Here is a 24,172-nt window from a genome sequence, read left to right as displayed (position 1 = left end):
AAAAAAATCTGATTTACGTTCAACTGCACAACCGGTAACCAAGACATCGGTACAGCATAAACATGCATGTTCTAAACCACCATTGTTCATGTGATCATGAGATTAAAAAAGCTCTCATGTCTTGACATACTTCATGAGTCAAACATATTTTGACTGATATCCATCTGTAGGTATTCGATTGAGATCAATTAATCATTTGCTACATAAATTAGACCATAAAACAAAAGATGGAGATTATGTGAAACAATAAAAAGGCCGATCCAAAACAATTATGTTTTCCCCGTTTTGTTTCCTTTCCTTCTTTTCAACTACATTAGGATCATTACAACAAAATTTACTGGGGAAGTGAAAACTGGAAAATACCTCTATCTGAAGAAAATGAAATTTTATAGGCACGGGTGAAAGAATATGAGCCGAACAAAATTAGACATCAGTGTTTGGAGCAGTGATGTCGAAAATCACTCCATCTGGGATTCTTGTCAAAGTGGTAATGACAAGAAAAAAATAGCTATGGCAGAAGTGCTTTCAATTGTGCCCTGAAAAGATCACCAAGAGCTCCACGAACATCCATCTGAACGAATCAAGCATTTATCAGTTTCCCAGGACATATCCTAATCTCTAATTAGTTATTAACTGTTGTAAGAGTGTAAAATGTCAAATTTACAGAACGTATTACAGACGGGCCATAATCATGGCAAGAAACAAGGAAAGAGGAGATTACCTGGTCACAGCATACAAGTTTAGTAAGCAGGGGATAGAAGTCTCTAAGATGTCTTCTGAAAATCTGTTTGTTCATAAAGCACATGCCCTTAAGTACCTGAAAGACCAAAAAAGAAAGAACAACATCTGTTAGTAGTACAATATAAAAAACTCATGTGGGCAATTAAGCACATAAAATATTGTCCATTAAACAAGAAGAATGCCAAGCACAACTCAGGTGAATCCACCAACCCAATTAAATGGGGGTTTCAGAATATAAAAATATGTCAAAGATCTGGACAAAGAAAGACCACATGAAGTTGTAAGAATATCAATTTACAAGGAAATTTTTAATTGACTGATCAAGCATGGACAGAAAAGGCAGCAGTGTGTGAACTGTATAAGCCGGCTGTGAGGGCATAAAAAAATATGAACGTCCAACTACGTATGTGTACAAGAGTTTTGTTTCAATAAAATGAATGGGAGATGTGGCACTAGTCTGCAAAGAGGCATAATACTTTCTAGTGGTACACATGGTAATTACAAAGATAATCCAGCAGCTACAAAATATCATGGATTAAACAAACCTATCATACTGTGCCAAAAAAAAATGAACAAATAAACTAACGATCATACACAAGCCAAAAAAGCACCACATAGCATGTCATGCCCCACAATAATTTAAATGGCACTTTATACCTTAACAATTATCGGAGATCGTAACTCCAGAACCCGATGAATGTCCATATTAGTCGTCTCCCCAGCACTGGACTGTAGATCAGATGCCTCCCTGAGTACTTGTTCACAGAAAGACACCAGTTTTTCTTCTGCTAATCCTTCAACTTTCTCTTCAACATTAGAATGTTCTTTTAAGCTTGAATCATTTTCATTCGATGTAATATCAACATTCTGAGAAACATTAGTTTCTTCAAGTCCCTCTTTGTTGGCACTAAACCCAGAAGTTGCTTTCTGTAAGATGTCCAGATATATGCACGTTCCTGCTAATTCCTGGCGCAGAAGATTCAGAGGCGGCCTGTCCAAAAGATGAAATAGTCATAAACTATATTCTTCAAAGAGAAAAATTTAACGGCAAGAGAAAAAATTCTGCATACAAGTTTACACCCTACCTCTCATCAGGAATTTGGTGCATGCGTGTTCTGAGATTGGTATATGAATTATAGGAAGCTGCGAATTCTAATGGAGACAGCAAAATGTCCATAATAGCAATCTTTTGTGGCGCTTTCAACTTGCTCCAGTATTTCTTCTGCAAATTATAGAGTGATTCTATTAGGCAAACAGCTCTCAGAGACTTTTTACAGAACCCAATGATTCTTTGTTGTTTTTGGATAAATGCAGAATTTAATGATTCATTGATCCTAATTTTCCTGCCTAGCTAGTAAACATGTTAACAATACGGCAGCCATCCAAACAAAGACACTTGGAGAATTACCATACATCTCCAACTTCTGTAGCCTTCTAGCTCAAAGGGACTTGCCTTATATACTACAGTAAAGGTTCATATTACAATAAAGGTTCTTCACATTGGATTGCAATTAATGTTGGATGATTAGAAATAATAATAAGTATTTACGAATTTAAGGGGACATATGAAGTAAAAACAACCAAAATTCAAACCTGAATACTATCAATGGCACCAAGAAGTAATAATTGAGTGATGCATTTGCCCCTACAAGTTCCCAATAGTGAACTTTCCTCCTCATCTTTGGCATCATGTTCCACAGCATCAGGAACCTAATGCAGCATAAAATCAAACACATAATAAATCCATGAAAATCAGGACGCTGATTACACATCATAAAGCCATAAATTCTGGATGCTGATCTGTGTAATAAGCCTAACTGCCAAAATAATAAATTTTTTAGAAATTAGTAATTATACCTGAAGTGGAGAAGATGGTACTGAAGCATCAGAATCACGACCCTTAGGCTTAGAAGTAAGATTTCTGAGAAAGAGATTGTCCATAATTCTTTGACCTATTGTTTGAGTCCGTTGGAGGTTTCCACCTTCAGCAGATTTTGTAGCACTTCCTGACGGTGACGGAAGGCCTATAAGAATAAAAACTGTTTTATGTTGCTACTAGACACATTTTTTTTTCTTTTTTTAAATCTAGCTTAGGCACATCAAGAACAGTGTAAAAATTTAGCTCTATCAATCATAGGTTGGGACAATATTAACTCTCCAGGTGCCATTTATAGAGCAAGTAAATTGTAGTAATTGGTGACTAGATTGTTCAGTGAAGCAGTTTTCTACCAAATGCAAACTACCACAAACGCAGTCTCAGATTTTGAATGTTAATCATAAGCCATTTAATAAACATGGAGTTTTTTGTTTTCCTTCTTGAAAAGAATGAACATGAAGTTTCATTGGACTTTAAAAAACTGACCTTCAGATCCGTCCAAGTTCATTTGCACCCCTGATTCTTGTTTGTGGTCCATCAAGACTGATGCATTTGGATTTCTTCCATTATCACTGACATCAAACTGATGGCTATCCACTCCATCATACTCAATAGGCTTTATGGAAGCACTGTCACCCGAATTGACCTCTAAATCTCTAATTACCGTCCTATTGTTCTTCGGGTTCTCAAAACCCAAAGCATTTAGCAGTTCAAGTGGTTGCGTTGTGTACAAAGCATCTCTGATAATAGTAATAAAATGATTAGTATTAGAACAGCCACAAAAAGATTTCCAGATAATAGGAGATACACACCTTATGCTTCTCAACAATGTATCCCAATCGCTCTCGCTGAATTGATGTCCTCCAACTTCAATGAGATGCACTAGTGCACCCAGAGATAATGAAACCACTGCTTGATCAGTCTTTTTGGCACAATCTAACAGCAGACTGAGTAGTGGTGGCAACATAAAACATACCTCCTGCACAAAGGAAAGACTTCACGGTTACGCTATCATTGGAACACCAACTTCAAATTGTACAAAACCTTTTTTACCGCATAACCAATATATAAGAATATCAGTTTCCATTTGTTTTACCACAATAGAACAAACCTCCACATTTCCTCCCTTAGTACATGTGATTCTTCACCAATCACTAGTGAAACCAATACAATTTGTACGGCTAGCATTAAGTTCAACGCTACCTTGTAAAAAGTGTTGAAAAGATTGCACAGCAACTGAAGTGAGTGAATGCTTGTTTCACGGAACCATTCCTCGTCAGAAGAAACCAAGCTTTCCTTTCCAGCATGTCTCACATGATCAAATATGGGAAACAAGACACGATGGAAAATGCTCTCCCAAAATGATGATGAGAACTTGTTACCCCTCTCATTCAGTAGATCAAACAAAACTTCAAGCGCACAGCTTCTGACCTCTGGTCTTGGATCTGATGTCAGATCAGATAGACCAGCCAGCATTGGGAACCAATAATGCTCAGTCACATCAAAAGTTGTATCCACATTTACGTCGATAGGCTTCGAAGCACCACCAGGTATAAGACCCTAAAAGTGACAAACCAGCAGTTAAACAGGGATATCTCGACAGCAAAGCAACAAGCTATCAATACAAACATGTGGGAAGACACCACAGAATCATAGAGATCAACCCAACCGACAATAACACATCCACCTCTGGCAAAGAAGCCCAACACCAGTGATGAGATTTTTTTATTAAAAAAAATTAATACTAAGCAACTATTGATGAGAGTATCACAACAAATGTAAAGTATCCCTTTTTCTTTGTTATATCATTCTTCCCAACCACTTGAACATGGGGTAAGATAATTTGAATAGTTTTGTAAGATAAATCAAACCCAATAATTTGAATTTATCAACTTCACCTGGAATTTCATCAATTCTACCAGTAATATGTTTCAGGAAATATTTAGGGTATCCAACAAACTGTACTGAAGGACACAAATGAAAGCAGCATGCAATGAATGAAAAGGCATCCATGAAGAAGGAAGAATAAGTAAAAGGTTAATGCCAAGAGGAACCACTACTAGATTAATACAGATTTGAAACATGCAAAATGAAAATGAAAAAAAAAAAAAAAGCAAACAAACCTCTGCCAGACGATCCTCACATATGCGCAGGAGTGCAATAGCCTTCAAACTTATACGGTGTGAACTTCTATTATTTGCAAACCTGATAAGACAGTTGACACAGTCCATAAAACAATCTCCAACTACTTGATCGAAGTGTTCCAAGATAACTGCAAATTTCCCAGTGTTAGATATACCAAAATTGTGAAGATGAGGAAAAACATCAATATGTCATGAAGAAATAGAGTAAGGAAAAAAAATTGTTACCTTGTTCAACATTTTCAAATGCACTCTCAACAATTGATTCCAATTCATCATCTGCAGCAGCTGTAAAAATCATGAAAACGCTACGCCATCCAGACTTGATGCTCCCCACTTTGGACTTTATCATCTGCAAAAAGAGACCGGAATCAATTTTGTTTCTAGCAGGATAGTTCTATATTGAGAAGGTTGGGGGGGAAAGGAAAGTGCATTCAGGAAAGCAAATTATGTAGACATACTTGAACAATGCAGTCAACAATTAGGCTCCTTATGGATTCACTTCGACTATTGCGCATAAGAACAACAAAAGGCTTAAGAATGTCATTTTGGAATGTGAAATTGGCAAGTTCAGCTCGCTCCAGATACTTCATACCAAGCTGCCTTAGAGAATCTATTGCATACATAGCAATTTTCTCATCATGGTGACTCCCAGCTGAAATAAAGTGGTTTGCCAAAACAGACCATATTCTAGCCCAGACCTGAAAAACATTATTAGAAACTTTCAAAATATGGATAACTGAAAACTGGCTATAGTGAAACAGAATACCCCTTCATGAGATGCAGTTAATGGTGGTCATCATCATGTTAAAAGACAACTTATGCTTAGTCACATTTCACATTTCGTAATTCAATTTCCCAAGTGAACAATAGCATATATCCATGCATTCAGACAAATGCATGAAATTACCCCAAATCAAGAATTAAGCTAATCTATGGACAAATTGAAGATTGTTTTCTCTAGAAATAACAATTGAAATGTTAACTAATCTACTGCGTTTAACTTTGCTCCTGACCATCAAAACTACATTTAAGCATGTGACCTGTCTTTATGAGATGAGAGAGGGCTACCTTCTATTATCCCAGGATCCCAATCGGCATCTAATGGATCCAAAGACAAGAAAGAACATTAACCAATTTACTATAGATCATCACATGAATACCACAACACACACTTCACAAGATTCACTCATCTACATTTACAAGAAAAAAACATCAGTTTCCACTATCTTAGATAAAAATATACCATGCGTATACGAGCCATGTTGTAGTAGCTGATCTCAACAAGTTTCTGCAAGCTAAAAACACGAGCTTGAGTTTGTTTTAGCTCTTCGGCTGATACACCACAGAGTGCAGTGAAGAACTCCACTACCGAATCACTAGGAAGCTGAACACTATTCACAAATACTTGTTCAGAAGGTTTTCCAGCTAACTCCCTTAGAGATTGAAGAACAGCATCTTTGGAGATTTGGTTTGATCCATGCATTACTGTTGCAGCAATAGTAGGAGTTGACATAATGAATTCAAGCCGAGAAACACATTCCAAAACTGCATTCCAGGTATCTTGGAGGGATCCAGCCTCTGAGTCACAAAGAGCTAGTAGAGTTCGCAGTGCTTCCACATTTTTACTACGCATTTCCTTTGGAGCATGCAAGAATGTAAATCTGAGATGCAAACCCAAAACCTCAAATTAGCATTGTCATGATTATTGCTTCAAAGATCAAAACTGTGATACATTATGTTTCCATGCAAAGTTAAAAACATTTTTGACAAGAGAAACAAAAGAAAAGGGCAAATATACATACAATGACAACGAGCAAATAAATAAATAATATATAGATATATATATATATATATATGCATATATGACAAGATTATTTTACCTGACTAGAGATGTTAAAAAGGCATAGCGCATGGTATCCATTCCAAGACTATGTGTAATGTGTATTCCAGCTTTAAATCCCTCCATACAGAGAACAACCCTTGACTTATTCTCACCCTCCTCCATTGTAACAGAAAAAGTAGCAAGCAAAGGCCATCCTACAGCTTCAACCATAGGCCTTATAAGTTCTATCTGCTGTGAAGTATAGAAGACCCCTCTCTTTGCTCCTTGATTCCGAAATATAGCTTGTGTTTTCTTAATGATAGCTTCACTTTCAGACTTAGTGTCAACAGACACTGCTCTTCTGGGAAGGGCCAGATTAAGAATACTGACAAGGCGTCCTCTCTCTTCACCTTCTGGCTTATATCTGCCACTTTTCTCAAGACCAGCAGTCTCATCTTTCATCTTTATCTCTTCTTTAACAATTGAATCATATATTTCTTCCAGAAGTTCTGTTGGGGCACACTCTTCTGCATCATCTGTAGCATTCATGCGTACAAAATCTGCCTTGGACATCTTAGGCCACACCATTGGATTATGTGCATCAGTATTCAACATTATAACTGCATATGCAAGAACATATGCAGTATCTGCATTTTTGAAAAGACCTGGATTATCTGCACAATATCTGCATATGCAACACATGTTAAACAAAATCACTGGCCATCAATCAAAAGGGCATATAATCTCAGTACAAAGTAGATACCTAAATCATATTCAGCCATAAATTGGATTTTACACATTTACAAGGGATATGTGCATTAGCATTACATAAGTATAAATCTTATGCATGACCATGCACACACTCAACTTTACATTTTTGCATAGAAAATTTAGAACACAGAAAAAAACAATCCCAAACAGACACCCCGAGTACCTTTCTGCAAACTTTTCCATGATGCGATCAATCTTTTGAGCTTCCCCTGGAAGTCGGAATCCTTTAAGAAATTCACGAATTGCAGCATCAAACTTCATTCCCGAAAACTCCATGGCATCTACATAAGCATGCATCACAGAAAGGGGAAATTCTTCATGGTGACCCAAATATTCGCCAATCATAGCCTGTAAAAATCATTAAGAACTAAGAAGTCTGTATAAATGTAGAAACGAACTTATATAAGAACAGAGATTCCACCTTGTCCAAACTGGGAGTATTTCTCAAAAACTGGGCAACTGAACCAGGTGTGTTTTCCACTAACTTATTTGATCTCAGATACTCTACACCCTTTACTGGTTGCCTGTTGAACTGCAACATTATTAATACTATAAATCAGTTCTAGACAACATCTGGAGTGGTGCTAAAAAAAAGAAATTAATCCAGAGATATCCAATTAGGGAAGATTAATGCAGATCAGCTACCTCAGAGATGGCAGCTTCCAATGTAGATTTATGAGCTTTTGCCTTCTCAAAGTTACTGGTTGCATCTTGCCTGGCTTTTACATCAACAGACTCTTTGTCGGAAGCGTCTCCTTCTAGAAACCGAGTCTTTTTACTCTGCTTTTCTGATTCTCCACGTGACTTTTCCCAATCTACTAGTGATTTGAGCACATTCACAAGACACTGGCAAGGTCAAGGAAAAAGGGGTCATCCAGCAACCACAGCTACCATCAATGAATATCTATCAGGAAAGAAACATATGATCAACTAGCTGAATCTGAGAGAGGATAAATTGCTAAACCTACCTGAAGTGATGAACCTTTTGTTGAAGTCATCTGTGATACAGAAACCATATTTGGATCTGCATTTTGAGCCCCTTGAGCTATTCTGGATAGAGTTGTAACCTACATAACAGTCAGAACACATGGCAGATGTTTTAGATGTATGAGAAAAACATTTTTGGATGGAATCTGAATGATGTCAGTGTGAAATAGTAGAAAAATTATACCATACGCTCAAACAAGTTTGGTGCCTCAAGATCACAGTCATAGTTCACAAATATGTCAACAAGCATCTGAGGATCCTTGCAAACTTTTTCAACCATCCTGCAAAACCATTCCTCATCGGAATACCAGGAAAAGAATTAGAAAATAATAATGATCACCCAAGACATACTAAAAGTGAAATCCACCCAATATAACTGAGAGTTATAGCAATGTAATAATCAGAAAAGGCAATATACCTAAGAACACTTATTTTTTGGTTAGTGGGAAAATCCAAGCCATCAAGTGATCGTAGAACTATCAAGGGAAAAAAGATGCCTATTTCACCCTGAATAAAATTTGTTGGCGTAAGTTACAGAACATATCAGGGTAAATTTCGTAACTATTTGTCAAGGTCATGCACATACTTTGAGACTCTCTCTGAATCGCAGCAAAAGCACAAAAAAAATTCCAGTTGCATACTGCAGGAAGAAAAAGCATGATCAGATGCAAAAATTTCATATATTCTATTCAACTCAGATGAAGAAAAGGTATGTGTAAACCTGAAATATGACAGGGGACTGTGAAACTGAAGCCCGCAACAAAGCATATGATAGGTATGCTTTCACCGAGTCAATGAAATGGAAGTTCCTAGTAAATGAATGACCAACCCCTTCCAATAAACCCTGAAATTACATAATTAAAAAAACTGAAAATAAGTTATAAAAAATTCCTTATACAAGTCAAACGTAAGAAATCATTTTTGTGGTTTACATATCACCCCTTCTCCTTCCACAGTCTTAGAAGGAGGAAGTTTATCAACTGCTTAATAATTTCAAAAAATTAGTTTTAAATACTACTTTTGAGATATTGAAAAATGCCAACTGCATTCGTATCTATCAATAAAAGCATGAACATAAAAGAACAAATAAATCCCTATTATAACCTGCAGAAGCTCAAGAGACAAAATCCTCGTCTTCAATGTAACTTCATTGTTATCTTCCTTCATACCCATCTGCAGACAATAAATTTAAGATTCATAAGGGAGGCTCGCAACTGCTCTCAACAATTAAAAAACATTGCTCAAAAAACCAACCTTGCAAAGGGTGCGGAAAACCAGTAAAGCATCACGCTGAACTACGCTCATGCTCTCAAGGTCAATCCCTCTTTAAAAATATCACATTATAGTTATGAGCAATAAAAATAAATGTAAAAAAATTTGATGTATTATGAATATAAAAACAAGATATGCTTAACGAATATATCATATCCATACCTGGTTATCTTTTTACCATCTTCAATATGCACAGCTTTGTCCAAGACAGCCTCTAAGCCCTAAACAACATAACAAGTACAATTTTAGGAAACAAGAAACCTGGCAAGCTAAATACCCAGCATCTGGAGAGATAGTAAATGGTGGTAAAGCAAGCATCTGATAGTGCATAAGGTCTTAAAAACATATATAACTAAAGAAAATGTGTACCTTGATGTCAGCACCGCCAGCAAGATTATGAAGTTCCTCGACAGATGCAATGGGTGTGTCTTTAGCCTGGTTAAGTGCATCTCCTAAACTCATTTCTTTCTCATTTTCGTCTGCCACCAAAGTTTCTTCAACTTTTGTATTTGAACTTTGTGCTGATATGGCTTCTGTGTGTTCAGCAGAACCAGATGATGCAACCTGAAGTCCCTGCAATAAATTACAAACTTTCTAGAAGACAGTATAAAACAACTAAATTGTCTGCCTCTCCCGTACCAGACTACAGATAAAGACATTGGAACTGAAGGATTAAATTCACACCAGATCAGTTTCCATTCTCCTGAATATGATGCTGATCATCTGTGTAAGCATTGCCTTTGATGTTGCTTGGTTTATGGGACTCTTGCTACAAGTTCAAACTACAATTCATTAGCACTACTTCAAATTGATATTGGGTACCTTTAGACAAATGTAAAAGTACCTGTGCAGAGCAATATTGTAGCACACTCTGATAACTCCCAACAAAGGTTCCCCATGAACTGAAACATAACTAAAATAAGTAAGAATATAATTTCCACACAGAAAATTGTAGAAAAGGAAAAAACACAAAAAACAAGCACCAAACATACAAATGCACAAATTGACTAAGATACATGGTTACTGCATATGTATGACTGTGCAAAACAAGCAATCATATCTACATGATAATGATCAAGAATATTGCAACAACAAAGAGACCCAGTGCTACAATATATATGAATACATTTACATGGATACACGGCCCAACAAGACATATAACAGACTAGGAAAACAAAACTTGATACCCGTACTTCCTCAATAACGTACCTCTGAACTTCGTGGATGCCACAGCAGTAAGAAGAACCTTCAGCACTTGCAGGACAGTACTGCACATCGTTCCTTAAAATAAGAATAACAAGCCACATATTTTGGGAGAAAACCACCAATATGCATGACACATACCTATCAGGTGATGAGTTGTCAACACAACTGCAAGCCATATTCAGAATGTCTGTATACAGCGGTGCACTTTTACAATCATCTAAGCCAGGATCTCCCTCTAAATGATCATATGCGATGAGTTTCTGTGCTTATAAAATATGAAATACAAGTTAGCAATTATAGATCCCAACACCAAATTTTATTTAATGATAAAATGGAGCAATGACCAATTGTTTAAGAATGCAGATACTAGGATGAAACAAAGATTTCCTCATGCCTTGTGTAAGGAACTCACAAAATATCACTTTCTTGAATGCACATAATATTATATATACAAATTAACAAATAATGCAAATGCATACATGAAGACAATCCAGAGCAGGTTCTAGGACTTTCAAGTTTTTTGTCTCAAATGCAAGTCGTAGCGGATTCAGAACAAGCTCCGCCTGAGCTCCTTCTAAGGTGTGCCCAGCACTTCCTAGGACAGTTGAAATAGTTCTACTTATGTTCACCGGCTCGCCAACAGAATCTGCCTCCTCGGAAGTTGTCTCTGACTGACCTGGTTCTGTACCAGTTTTTGCAGTTCCACCTTCTGTTTCAAGAGAACTACAAAATGGAAGTGGGCCAAAAGTCAAAACAAGAGGAACTACGTGTCTGATTGTCTGATCATGTTCTCATGTATTAATATTTGTTTGGTACCATTTTTTTTTTTTTTTGGTCGAAGTTATCATTTGTTAGATAAACTAATGAAAATGCAAAGCTGTTAAATCTGATAATAAGAAACCCGAGTTTATTGTCTTGATCTAAAAGCATGTGGATTAAGATTAACTATTGTAGCTATAAATGAATGTGCAAAACTGGGGAAAAGATTGCAAACTCTATGATGCACATGAACCATCTTACATAAAGAGTTTCACAGGCATCAAAGATAACATAATATAGTCAAATGGCTAGCAATCATCGTCATCTCAAATGGTTTTACAAAAATATCCATAATATGTCGTCAAGATTGAATCCATCCAGGACATGATTGCCAAATAAGCAAAACTGCATATTAAAGGGGGAGAGGGGGAGAAATAGGACTATTAGTCAAGCTACAAATATAGACCTTCCATCTCCATCTGAAGATGTAGCTTGATTCTTCTCACTTGGCACGGCATGTTGAGTCTGATCAACCTCTTTTGTACTGTCTAAAAAACAGAGAAACAAACGTGTGTGAGAGAAACAGAAGAGGGAGAGGGGGGGGGGGGGGAGGGGAAAGAGAGAAACAGAGAAAGAGAGATCGATATACAAACTTCATTACCAAAATTGAAAAAAAAAAGTACAAGTAAATGGACGAGAAGTCCAGAAACATCTTCAAACAAAAAGAAAAAAAAAAACACAGATCACATTCAAGTCAAAAATCCCCAATCAAGATACATTACACTAAACAATATCTTTAAGAAGCTTTGTCAAAGGCAGCCGAAGAGAAGCTAAGTAAGAACCTAAACCTACCCTAAGAAAATCCACTTCCCCATCATTACCATAAAAATAAAGAAGCCGATTGTTCCTTTCCAAACAAACAATTCAAAAAAGAGCCAATCTCGCTTATTTTCAAAGAGTGACTGCCTTTTTGCTGCTTCCCAAGAAGAAACAGAAAATTTATAGAACAAAATGGAAAGAAAGAGAAAGGACAACCGGAATTCAAAAACTAACAAGGCCGAATGGGAAGATCATTTGTAAACACATACTAATTAATAGCTTTGGTTTTCCAACAAACATCAAATTCAAACTAATATATACAAAATTAACCACAAAAAAACAACAACTCATTCTTAAGCTCAGACTAGCCTCACATATCGTGCATCATAGGTTGGCAGACCTGCCAATAACGCATGCCTCATTCAACAGAAGCAATCATGAACAGAATTTGATTTTGATTTTTCACCAAAATCATACTTCAAACTTGGAACAAAATCGACAAGTTTCAAACCCATTAAGTCTCAGATCGTTCAAAGTCCCATACATACATATGCATGTGAACATATATACACATATCTATATATATATATAATTGTATATGGAGGGGAACGAGAATGAAACCTAAATAAGCCTGAATAGCCTTCTGAAGGTCAGGATACTTTTTGGCAGAGCATTCTTTGAGCATCGACTCGTATGCTCGGGTCACGAAACCTCCAGCTGCACCACCCGCCATCTTCAACTACGACCCGAATCCGCCTGCAATTCGGATCCAATCAAGATCCATTTACATACGAATTGTAAAATGATAACTGAGCAATGAGTGTTCATTACACAAATCACAGAATCGAAGAGAGACAGAGAGAGAATTGTGCGATACCTGAACTTGTTCAGATTGATAGCTGAAGACGATGAAAAGTGAAACGAGAAACCAATTGCAATGAGTTTGGAGGAGAAAATTGAAGATCTGGAAAAGCCAAGCTGGCTAGTCGATCAAGTACTAGTAGATCTCATTCTCATCTAATGCATGTGTCGTGAAGAGTCCTAGTATGGTTTACTGGTCTGTGTCTACTAGAGAAAAATGGAGCTGGTTCAGATTTCGGGTCGTATTTTGATTTTAGGCTTATTTGCATATTTAGCCCTGAAATTATAAATTTGTTTCACTTTATTCCTTGAAAATTTAAAATTATATTTCATCTTTTAAAAATTTATCTCATATTCAACATAGTTCGAAACCTTCAAGTTCATCAATTCTTTTATTTAATTTGATGATGTGGTATCGACATAACGAGATAAATTCACAATCAATTCAAACGGTGATATTAACGAACTTCAGTTTCACATAATGTTTAACGAAAAATAAACTTTTAAAAAGTAAGTTGAATTATTAAACTTTCAATAAGTAAAATAAGACAAAATTATAATTTAAGAGGTTAAATATGTAAATAAACTTTCATTTTAACCCCTTGGAATTCGATAAATTGTTCTTCAGGAATAGTTAAAATTATCTGGGTTTTATGCCAAATGACCTTATTTATTTTCTTGCTATGGACTACAGGACTACGGAACAATTTTTTTTTCTTTTTACTGATAATTCTACATCAAGTTTATTATTTACACTTATTAAATTGTGAAACTCACTATCGATCAATTAATGAAACTTGATATTAATAACAACCCAAATTACCAAAAAAAAAAAAAAAAGATCATTTTCCTCTGTTTTTCCTATACTGAAGATAATATTACATGAAACCTGGGAGGTTAAGAAGTGACAAAAGATCATGTAATTGGCCCCAATTCCTTGAATGATTGTAGGGCATTCGTATTATACTGGTCATGTAAAGTGTATAAATAGGGGTTCAACCCAATGAAATAACATACTTAACTCTCCAATTTCTCTTATATTGTTATTTTCCCTTTATTTTATAACAATTCTAAAACTGAGCCCAGATGAGTAGTGATGATGATGATGATGATTTGTCAACCAAATTGCCCAGATACTCCACCAAAGCCGAAGCCGATGGGGATTTACTACGAAAAGTGGCTAGTAAAGGTGGTCGGGCCTCTTGGGGATGGAGTATGTTCAGGTTATTATGTTCAGATTTACCACCTTTACATATCTAATGTTGCTTAATTGGCAGGCTGAGTTGGGTCATGCATTTTGAAATGGACAACCAACTTGATTATAATCACCTTGGATTCAAACTTGTACTAGATCTGGCCCTCCCATTTTTCAGGTTTAGGTAGGATTAACCCTTGTCTGAACTGAAATTCATCTTGGCAAGATTGCTTTTTCTTGTTTGCTGTAGGTAGAGAGTGCACTTGTAGTCTACTTGCATGTCAGGTTGTGATTTATAATTTCCTATTGTTTTACTTGAGGACCTTGTCAGTTTTGCTTTTTAATTTTGGAACAGGTGAATTCACAAGTGAATGTCATAATCGAGGACCATGCAGTCAAGAATCGAGCAGAAATGGAATCCATTTGTAACCTAATTAAGTAGTTATTTTGTCCAAGTTATTTAAATATGATGTTCTTTTATAACCTAGTTAATTTGGGCTTGTCTTTGTCCCACTTATTTAAATATGTTTGGTGCGGAGCTTTTTTTTTTAACATGTATGTCTAGTTCATCATATGATTTTCTAAAGGCAAATCAGAGGTAGTGATTCATAGGGAAAAGGAAGAACCCTTGTGTCCCTTGTAAATTAGGTGACAAAGTTGGTAGATAAAATTGATTTCCTTGAGTAACCCATGGGGATAAAGTTCAAATCCCTGGTAATTTGGTAATTACCAATTATGACACTTGTGTGTGAGTGTGTGACTTATGAAATGTCTTTTTTGGTAGAGATGGTTAGCTTTTTCAATAGGGTTGTGATAAATAATAGCAATGATATCTTTGGAAGGGCATTTGTTATAATAAACTATAATACACATAATTAACTCACAATATGTCTATTTATTGTTTCTGGACTAATCAAGAATCACCACAAAATTAATTAATTTATACACTGATATCGATCGTCACTAATTATAGCAATGAAACTAGTTGTGTAATTAATTAATTATAATAACAGATCCTCCCCAAAAAGGTAGAGCAGTCTCTCCACGGCCCAGCTGGGCTGCTGGGCTCTGCTGTGTTCCCAGCTCAAGCTTTGGATCTGGGATGACGTCAGCAGAGGGGTCCTGCAAAGTGGGCACGTCCTGTGATTATCATCATCATCATCATCATCATGATGTTGATGATGATGGTCATGGTAGTCCAGCCACCTGTCGATGCATTCGGTGTGGAACACGTGGCAGCAGTTCCTCAGCTCCCTGACCTCATCCCCCATCTCCAATTGGCTCAAGCACACAGCACACGTGTCCCCATCTGAGCCGCTCTTACCCATTGACGATCTCTTGGTGACGATTTCCTCGAAGGTCCTCCGCACGAGACAGTCTCTGATCAATTGAGATGAAGAAGAAGAAGAAGAAGAAGAGCAAGAGCAAGAAGAAGAGGGCACAGGAGAAGGTGCGTGTTCGTAGTAATCATCATGGTGAACAGAGGAATCATTAGAGAGGCTTTGTCTGAGTCTGAGAGCCCAATACAAGGCCCATCTGATGAGGGCGATTACAAAAGCTGCTTTGTACAGTAGATGGCTTAGTATCAAACCCGAGGATGATGAGTCGTCCACAACAAACAAACTCATTGGAGCATATGAAAGCAGTGAACAGACCATACAAGCAAATTATGAAATAATTAGCAGAGAGCCAGAGATCAAAAGAAGGAAGAAGAAGAAGAAGAAGAAGAGAGAAAAGGGGAAATTCACAGTAGCCGGAGACTTCTTTTATAGAACTCTGTGTGGTGTGAATTGTAAAGAATAAAGATGATGCGAGTGGGACCCGTTGCTTTTTAGCTTTTCTTCTTTTTTCTCTCATATACATATACCATATACGAATAAAAGTTGGCACTGACTCATCATCATGTCATTTACTTATTATGGCAGCATTTGTGCAGTCTTCTTTTTTATTCAATTATATATATAATAAATTTCTGTTTTTATATAGGAGGGGTGATTTTGTATTTTGTTAATCTAGACCACTAACTATATCGCAATATTAAAATGTGATTCAAACTCGAATTTCGGTACTTTTGTAACTACTAGAATTACTAGTTCTCACTATTTTTGTAACATCAGATTATCAGAAGGATCACATTTCTTTTTTTTTTAAGAAGAAGAAGGATCGAATTTCTTGAACATAATATAACAATTAATATAATTAATATAATTAATACATCAATTATGAAATCATCTAATCAGTTAATGCAGTTGAAAATATGATAATTTTAGTATTAGTCTTTTTGTGCATGTGAGTGAGTCAATCAGGCCGGTGGCTCTATCATTTAAATATTCTTTTTTATATTTTCTTAGTAAAAAGATTAGGTATACAGAATTAGAATATAAATTCATAATACGATATCATTAAAGTTAAAGCAGGTGGGATCCGATCTTAACACTAGAATCCACTTTTTTCTATTTGTTTTAGTTTTATAAATAGCTTTGATGATGATATGTGAGCATGACTCATTGCATGTTTTGATTACCCATCCTACTCATATCCCACAAAAATTCCCAATTTCCCACTACTTTACTGTGATTTGTGATAAGAATGCACCCCACAACAGCTGACCGTTACTTTAATGCTCACAGCAGCACGCACACCACAACAACACTCGAACAAAAGTTGACTAAAGGTGATGATGCTCTATTGCCTTTCGGCAAACACCAAAGACCATAACAGCAAAAAATTTATTGCATTTTCGCATAAAGGTGCAGGATAGGGTGATAGGGTGATATGGTGATCCCCTTTCTTTTACCTATCACATCTTACATACAATACAAAGCTGGCCATTGCAAACAGAAGAATAGAAGATGGTTTTTCTTTCAGTACAGATAGTGTTAGATTTTGGTTTGTGTTTGATTTCCACTGCCTTGGAAGGGAACTCTTATTGACACTCCCATGTCTTGTAGCCTGCTTCCTTTGTCATGCTTATCATCATATTTAACAGAAACCCATCAACAAGTTTGTCACAAAAAAATTTCTTGAGTGAAAACAAATGACTTGCACTCGTAGCAAAAGTATATATATCTCTCAGATGCCCTGGAGCTAGCAGCGCGTAGTTCTCACGCTCTTCTATCTTCTTCCATCTTCTGTCGCATCTTGTATTGCAAGGTGGCAGGAGCACAATCCAATGGTGTTTCCCCTACATACAAGAAGCAATGAGTCAGCAGGATTGACCAAGTGACCAACGGCTGCCTACTTTCTACTAACAGTGTTCTTGGCTAATCTAAATGTGAGAAAAAGTTCAACTATGACTCAACCCCACGACATTTATATTTTACTACTTTGATCTAAACAGGTGCAGGCACCCCTCTTGCATGGGGGTACACTTCATGCTGGTAGGAGCTGCACCTTGCGAGAGGAATGTGCAACTCACAACGGTGTCACGCAGTCAGCAAGTAAAGTTACTTTCATTAACACCAGTCACCACCTCTCCCTTCCTACTGACTTTTGGACATATGATGGGACAGATTCACCAAAAGAAACAACCCGATAAATCCAGAACTACAGTGCCCAATCAATTGTTTCATTCAGATCAACTGAAGCACAATTCAAACATTCAGAAACATTTAAAGCATGGGTGGCACCATTACACCAACAAAAAAAAAAAAGTGTCTGGGATCTTAATTACCATCTTCATTACTGTGGCCATACAAAATCTATTTCAAATGGAAATCCCTATCATGCCTTGGCTATCTTTAACATTACCATTAGCAGACAAAATTCCAATTAAAATTTACATTCTAAGAGGGCCAAGGAATTACCCTGTGCATTCTTGTAGTCCAGGCTTGCTCCACAGTCCATGAGGGTAAAAACAATCTCAGTTTGATTAAAGACTGCTGCCTGATATTAGTATCACAAGAAGAAATTTAAGCACTAGAACTATTGATACATGCACAGACACCCAACCCCCCCTTGCTCCCCACACATGCATGCACGCCCACAGACCATATTAAAATACACACACTCACACACATAGAGATAGATAGATATATACATATATATTTATATATGCAGCGAGAGAGAGAGAGAGATCAGTACCAAATGTAGCAAAGAAAGTCCTTGTTTGTCGCGGTAATTGGCATCAACACCCTGCCAAAATGATAATGTTATTAGATCCACTTTTCAAATATATATTTTTACACTAAATGTTAATACCTCACTCAAAAGCTTCTTGACAGCAGCAATATCACTATTCTTTATAGCTTCTCTCAGACCCTAAGAACAACACACAACAAGGAAGCATTATTTACAGCAACTATATTTCTTCTGCATGATTGAACTGAATAGAAAATTCATAATTTATACCTCCCCATTGACTTCATAATCTATCTGGTTCTTATCATAAGTTCCATTGTTCGCTTGACCAAGATTGAAGACAGAACTGCAAATTTTGCAGAAATAATTACAGACTACAAAAGAATGCAGTTTGGCACAGATAGCAAATCACCAGTTTACAATCACGAAAAATGAAAAACATTATTTTTTATCAATGAACTAAAGAAATCACATTATTGTTCATAAAACTACTACGCTATTATCTATATCGTAAAATAATCACAAAGAAATCACATAATAAACATGGATGCTACTATTATCCATTGTGTCAGGACCAACAGTTAAAGCAGTTGGAAAACCTAGAGGCAACCTACCTATGCTTGCTGTTTGAAGTGGACGCTTTGGTTTTTAAAGCAGTTTCTGTTTTCTTCGGTTTTGGATTTGACCGAGGGACAGAGGTGGATGAAGTTTTGCTCTGCCACAAACAGATATATGATCTATGAGACACATGCAAGATGCAGTAGAAACATCCAAAGAAATTGGAGAATTTATACCTGTAGGGGAACTGCATCCACAGATGAGGCTGGAGCTTCACATATGCATAAAGGCATTCCACACTTACAGTCTGAAATACCTGACACAGGCTGATGCTCTACAGTCGGTTCAGTCTTTGAATATATATCTTCACCAATGTCCAATCTAGAAACTGTAGCTGTTACAGCATCAATTCCATTTAAAGAGGCCTGTGCATCACCTTTGGTAGATCTGTAGAAAAACAAAAACCACGATTACCCAAAAGAAAGTTTCTGTTTCTGAGAAAATAAAAAAATAGAACAATCGAGAGAAGAAGAAAAGGCAGAGGTAAAGAAGTCCCATCTATAGCACCAGGATGGCATGGGGTAGCAGATGCAGGCATAAACAAGAAAGAGAACAACATAAAAAAGGAACATATGAATCTGGTGGCATCTTGTAGAGTGCTCATTCGTCTTCCCTAAACATATCCCCTTTTTATCCATAGTGCATAATGCAAGAGTAAGAAGCACTGTGAATAATTACACTGTGTAGTGGATGACATGCCATGGATCTCCATTTTTATATAAACATTCACAAAAGAGCATCGTACAGCCTAGTACAGCGTACCAAATGGGTCCTTAATTGATCAGGAGCCCTAAATGATTAATCAAATAAAAACCTTTCACTTTTAGAACCAAGGCGATGAGATTTAACCTGAATGGATAGCATTCTATCAAGAGTTGCCATCTGGTGCAACTGCTCTTGAGTTTCTATTTTTAGTTGTCTATTTGAATTGGTTGACAGATTTGGAAACTCACTGGGGTCACTTAAGTTTTCATTGCAAAAATATTTCATGAATCTCTGAGCTGCCTTAGTGGGTCATTTCCATCCTCAATCAGTTCTATTAAGTAGAAAGTATACAAAAAATATCAAAAGAATAAAACAAAAGTTTCAAATTTCAAGTTCTCATGTTTCACTTGTATACCGTCATTGAAAACAAGAATTCACAAATACATCTCAAGACACTACCGACATTATCCATCTAATTTATAGATATTAACGTTTTGTCTACTTCGACTGCATAAATAAGAAACCCAAAAAATCTGATGCATATACATTCATATGCGTGTGTACATATATATACATATAATATATTCGAAAAAGTTCAATGAGGAGTAATTTACCGAGAGGAGTCATTAAAACAATCACTGCAAACTCTAACGGATGAGTAAATGCCAAACTGTGGTAAAGCCTGAGTTTGCAAACAAAAGCAAGATTGCTCAATGAAAGTTCATCAATTGGTAAAATTTCTGCAAAGAAAAGGAAAAGGTTATAAGGAAACACACCATTTGGTTTGATGAATGTTCGTTGCACAGTGTCCGCCCACAAGATCGGCAATGATGCTGCATAAATCATAAGCTAAAGCATATCAAGTGCACTGAAGAACTTCTTCAAACTAGTATTTTTAATTATAAGCATTTGGGTTCAAGCTTTTTAAAGCAACTTGTTCTCCGGCATTTTGATTTCAGATACATCAACTCCATCACAAACAAGAAATGTTGAATGCCTAAGCAAGCTTCAAAGTTTGTAACTTGTAGCAAGATGGTCAGTCAATAATGTCAATTGGAAAAGACCCATTTTTGTATACATGAAGAATTGGATTGGTAATCACACCATGACATATTAGATCATCAAAATCAAATATTGAGCTTTGATATTGCCCAATGGGAAAACCGTGAATAAAATACAAAATTTTGAGATCCCAAGGAAGCTTGAAGAGCCATGGCAGTGAAAATTAAGTAATGGCGTCAAAAGGACCTTTGGGATGCGATTGGAAAAAAAAATTAAACAATCTCATTGGCCTCAAAGTGTTGATGGGCCAACTGGGTACTCATAAATAAATCAAATTTCATTAAAAAAAAAAAAAAAAGTGTATGTTAGATAGAGTCATTGAATTTGGGTACCCGTCGCCTGAAAGCGTTGAAGCTGCATTTGCAGACGTCACAGCGCGGTGCTTCTTGGAAAGAAGGAGGCTCCATTCGATCACATACAATTGTGCGACTTTGATCGATTTTGATGGAAGTCGATTTTCAATTCATTCCTACCTCTGAAGTCTGCACCATTGAGCAAAGAGCATCCCAATTTTTTGATAGAGCCGTCCTCCTCCTGAATCCTGATCCAAACTCTTACCCGGGAGATTTCGGGTTACCCGCCGTGTTAGATTCCGGGTTGTTTTTTTTGGTTGAATTAGAAATTAGATTAATAATCACAGCCGTCGAAAGCAGTCAACGTATTGAACGGTGAAGACCATCTACATACATATTTTTTTTGTCGAAAGGAAGTTCATTAAAATTTAAAGGGTAATGGGCACAATGACAATTGTCACCCTAAGTGAAATATATAAATATATTATTATTGAGTACAATATGACTAATATGATAGACAAATGAGAGACAACACTATTTACTTCAATCTTATATTTGTTTTATAATCCTATTAAATTCATTCTTTAGATGTGTTGTCTCTCATTTATTTTTCATATTAACCGAATTATAATGAAATTAGTTTTTTTTGTCTAAATTATAATTCATAATTATTAGTCAAGTGAAATTTTTTTTTCTTTTTATTCAATACACCAGTCGAATTTTGGTCGTGAATTCGTGATCATGAAATAACAATATCGTATATAAATGTGTACATATTAATTGTTCCACAAATATGTATCAAATTTGAATTTTGAAACCAATTCCAATAAAGTAGAGAGAAATATTACTAAACTAAAAAAATCACGAGTATGCAATTTCATTCATAATTTCACTAGTTTTATGACACAAGTTTATGTGTGCGCCAATTGACTTTATGTCAAAAATTTAATGAAAAAATATAGTAAACCAAAAAAAACTAAAACAAAATATAAAAGGGAAAACAAAAATGGTAGAGAATTTACAATATTTAGTTGGTGGGGTCTTTTGTTTTTATATTTTATTTTGAATGTTTTTAGTTTAATATAATATTTTTTTTTCCTATTTTAGTATTCTTCTTTATAAATTTTAGGCCCAGGCTAAATTCACTATCCTCAACTGCTGAGTTCACCACCCTATTTCAAAAATTTCAATTTTACCCTTCAGTAGATAATTACCGAATGGTCATTTTACAGATATCTGTCAAACTTTAGTGGATTATTCGGTAGTTATCTGCCGAACATTGGTGGAGGTTTTGGTAGATAACTACCGAATGATCATTCTACAAGTATCTGTCGAATTTTTGTGGATTATTCGATAGTTATATGTCAAACATTTGTGGAGGTTTCGGTAGATAACTACCGAATAAGTATTGCTGATTTCATCTTCATTTTGCAAGAGAGGGTAAAATAGGAAAAAAATTTGAAAAAATATGTTAGGGTGGTGAACTTGGTAGTTGAGAGTGGTGGATTTAGCCTAGGTCTAAATTTTAACTATTTAATGGCACATTTTTTAATGTATTTATAAATCACATTTTTGAATGTTTGAAAATTTAACCAGATCGATAGATAGATAGCATAGGCAAAGTATATAATTAATTAAGAAATAATTATTCATTACTACATCTTTGTTATGATTTTTAACTTCTAATACCATTATTGTTAATATATAACAATCAGATTAATTTTATTAACAATCAGGTCACTTTTAGTTGGTACCAATTGGTATTAGCCAATTTATTAACCCTGCTTTAAAATTGATATCTATACTAATAATGGAAAAAAGGTGCTACTGTTCACCACTTAAAAAAAATTTGACAACCCGCAATTACACTCTATTCAGACTATAGCTCACACAAACTTGCATTCACACACCCACACTCACATCTAAACTCAACCACAGCCACAGCCACAGCCACACCCAAACTCATCCATCTTCTTCATCGATCTCCGACGAAGATGATTGAGCGCGAAGTTTAAGGTAGCTGGTTTTCCATACGGCTGTGGTTATAAGCTAGCTGGTTTTCCAATCCGAGAGAAAGAGAAGTCTGAGAAGTCGCGAAGAGAGAGAGAAGAGAGCTCGATCTGGACGACGTCGCAAGATCGAGAGCTCAGACTTCCTGATCAGTAAGTCGTGCCTTGGCAACAACCCCTACGTCGGCTTGACGCGAGCCGATTACGGCAAAGAGTGCAAGATTTGCACGAGCCCCTTCACCGATTACGGCAAGGAGTGCAAGATCTGCACGATCCCCTTCACCGATTACGGCAAGGAGTGCAAGATCTGCACGAGCCCCTTCGCCGATTATGTTTATGTTCTTGATTTTTTTTGTTTAGTTCAGTTTAAACTGCAGTTTCTTGAACTACAAGTGAACTGAAACTGCATAAAAAACTGCAGTTTATGCAGTTTACAGTGAACTGAAACTGCAGTTTCTGGAATTACAAGTAAACTTTCTGCAGTTTCTTGAATTACAAGTGAACTGAAACTGCAGTTTTTGCAATTTATTAGAGTTGAAACTGCAATTTATTGGAGTTGAGGACTTGCAGTTTCAGTTTCAGTTTTTCGGTGATGCGTTGATGCTGGTATTTTGGAAGATATCTGCATGTTATGTTTTTGTTATGTCTATTTTCGGATGGTATTTTGGGATCTAGTGGTGGTAGGGTGTCCACAAATGAAAAATGAGTTTATGGTAGTTGGTCCGCAAAAGAAAATGATGCTTTAGGTGATTTTAGTTAATAAAATTAGATGCTAGTATTTTTATATTAATGGACTCTATAATTAATTAGGTTAATTAGGCCAAATTTGGCCAATATAATCAACATACATTTTTAGAAATATATTTGTGACCACACGATCCTGTGGTCATAAGTTGATCAACGGAGACAGATAGTACAGTTTGAACTTTGAAAGGCCATGAAAGGTCAAGTC

The 24,172-nt window shown here is 36.1% G+C and overlaps 3 protein-coding genes across 4 annotated transcripts; all 3 read right to left on the bottom strand.

The window, feature by feature from the left end:
* Nucleotides 1-134: 134 nt before the first annotated feature.
* On the bottom strand, nucleotides 135-13,494 carry ATMIN7 (HOPM interactor 7). Of its 2 annotated transcripts, none has more exons than XM_086243107.1 (34): nucleotides 13,275-13,494; nucleotides 13,019-13,153; nucleotides 12,045-12,126; nucleotides 11,299-11,542; nucleotides 10,958-11,079; nucleotides 10,823-10,881; nucleotides 10,458-10,515; nucleotides 10,298-10,382; nucleotides 9,983-10,186; nucleotides 9,776-9,834; nucleotides 9,596-9,665; nucleotides 9,446-9,514; nucleotides 9,063-9,185; nucleotides 8,928-8,981; nucleotides 8,760-8,848; nucleotides 8,526-8,622; nucleotides 8,323-8,421; nucleotides 8,000-8,200; nucleotides 7,776-7,886; nucleotides 7,518-7,702; nucleotides 6,642-7,268; nucleotides 6,005-6,422; nucleotides 5,220-5,459; nucleotides 4,987-5,110; nucleotides 4,741-4,889; nucleotides 3,821-4,177; nucleotides 3,430-3,596; nucleotides 3,104-3,357; nucleotides 2,599-2,765; nucleotides 2,335-2,451; nucleotides 1,827-1,963; nucleotides 1,399-1,732; nucleotides 722-817; nucleotides 135-571 (listed from the first exon to the last, which is right to left on the bottom strand). In XM_086243107.1, the coding sequence occupies exons 2-34, from the start codon at nucleotides 13,128-13,130 to the stop codon at nucleotides 509-511; spliced, it is 5,373 nt and encodes a 1,790-aa protein (XP_086099233.1). In that variant the 5' UTR covers nucleotides 13,131-13,153; nucleotides 13,275-13,494; the 3' UTR covers nucleotides 135-508. The 2 variants fall into 2 exon arrangements, with proteins under 2 accessions (XP_086099233.1, XP_086099234.1); XM_086243108.1 differs by having other exon boundaries at nucleotides 9,983-10,177.
* A 1,834-nt stretch (nucleotides 13,495-15,328) lies between these two features.
* LOC147284986 (RING/U-box superfamily protein) lies at nucleotides 15,329-16,279 on the bottom strand. The gene has a single exon (XM_086244908.1). It carries the CDS (start codon nucleotides 16,109-16,111, stop codon nucleotides 15,455-15,457), a length of 657 nt encoding a protein of 218 aa, XP_086101034.1. The 5' UTR covers nucleotides 16,112-16,279; the 3' UTR covers nucleotides 15,329-15,454.
* An 887-nt stretch (nucleotides 16,280-17,166) lies between these two features.
* On the bottom strand, nucleotides 17,167-21,440 carry LOC147284985 (Ankyrin repeat family protein). The gene is made up of 10 exons (XM_086244160.1): nucleotides 21,251-21,440; nucleotides 20,633-20,689; nucleotides 20,471-20,538; nucleotides 19,328-19,538; nucleotides 19,148-19,248; nucleotides 18,804-18,879; nucleotides 18,654-18,713; nucleotides 18,537-18,587; nucleotides 18,260-18,338; nucleotides 17,167-17,637 (listed from the first exon to the last, which is right to left on the bottom strand). Exons 1-10 carry the CDS (start codon nucleotides 21,323-21,325, stop codon nucleotides 17,558-17,560), a joined length of 858 nt encoding a protein of 285 aa, XP_086100286.1. The 5' UTR covers nucleotides 21,326-21,440; the 3' UTR covers nucleotides 17,167-17,557.
* Between the last annotated feature and the right edge of the window lie 2,732 nt (nucleotides 21,441-24,172).

This window comes from Dryas octopetala, chromosome 5, assembly GCF_963921425.1.
Source record: "Dryas octopetala chromosome 5, drDryOcto1.1, whole genome shotgun sequence".
Classification (NCBI taxonomy): Eukaryota; Viridiplantae; Streptophyta; class Magnoliopsida; order Rosales; family Rosaceae; genus Dryas; species Dryas octopetala.
This window is presented reverse-complemented; position numbering and strand designations above follow the sequence as displayed.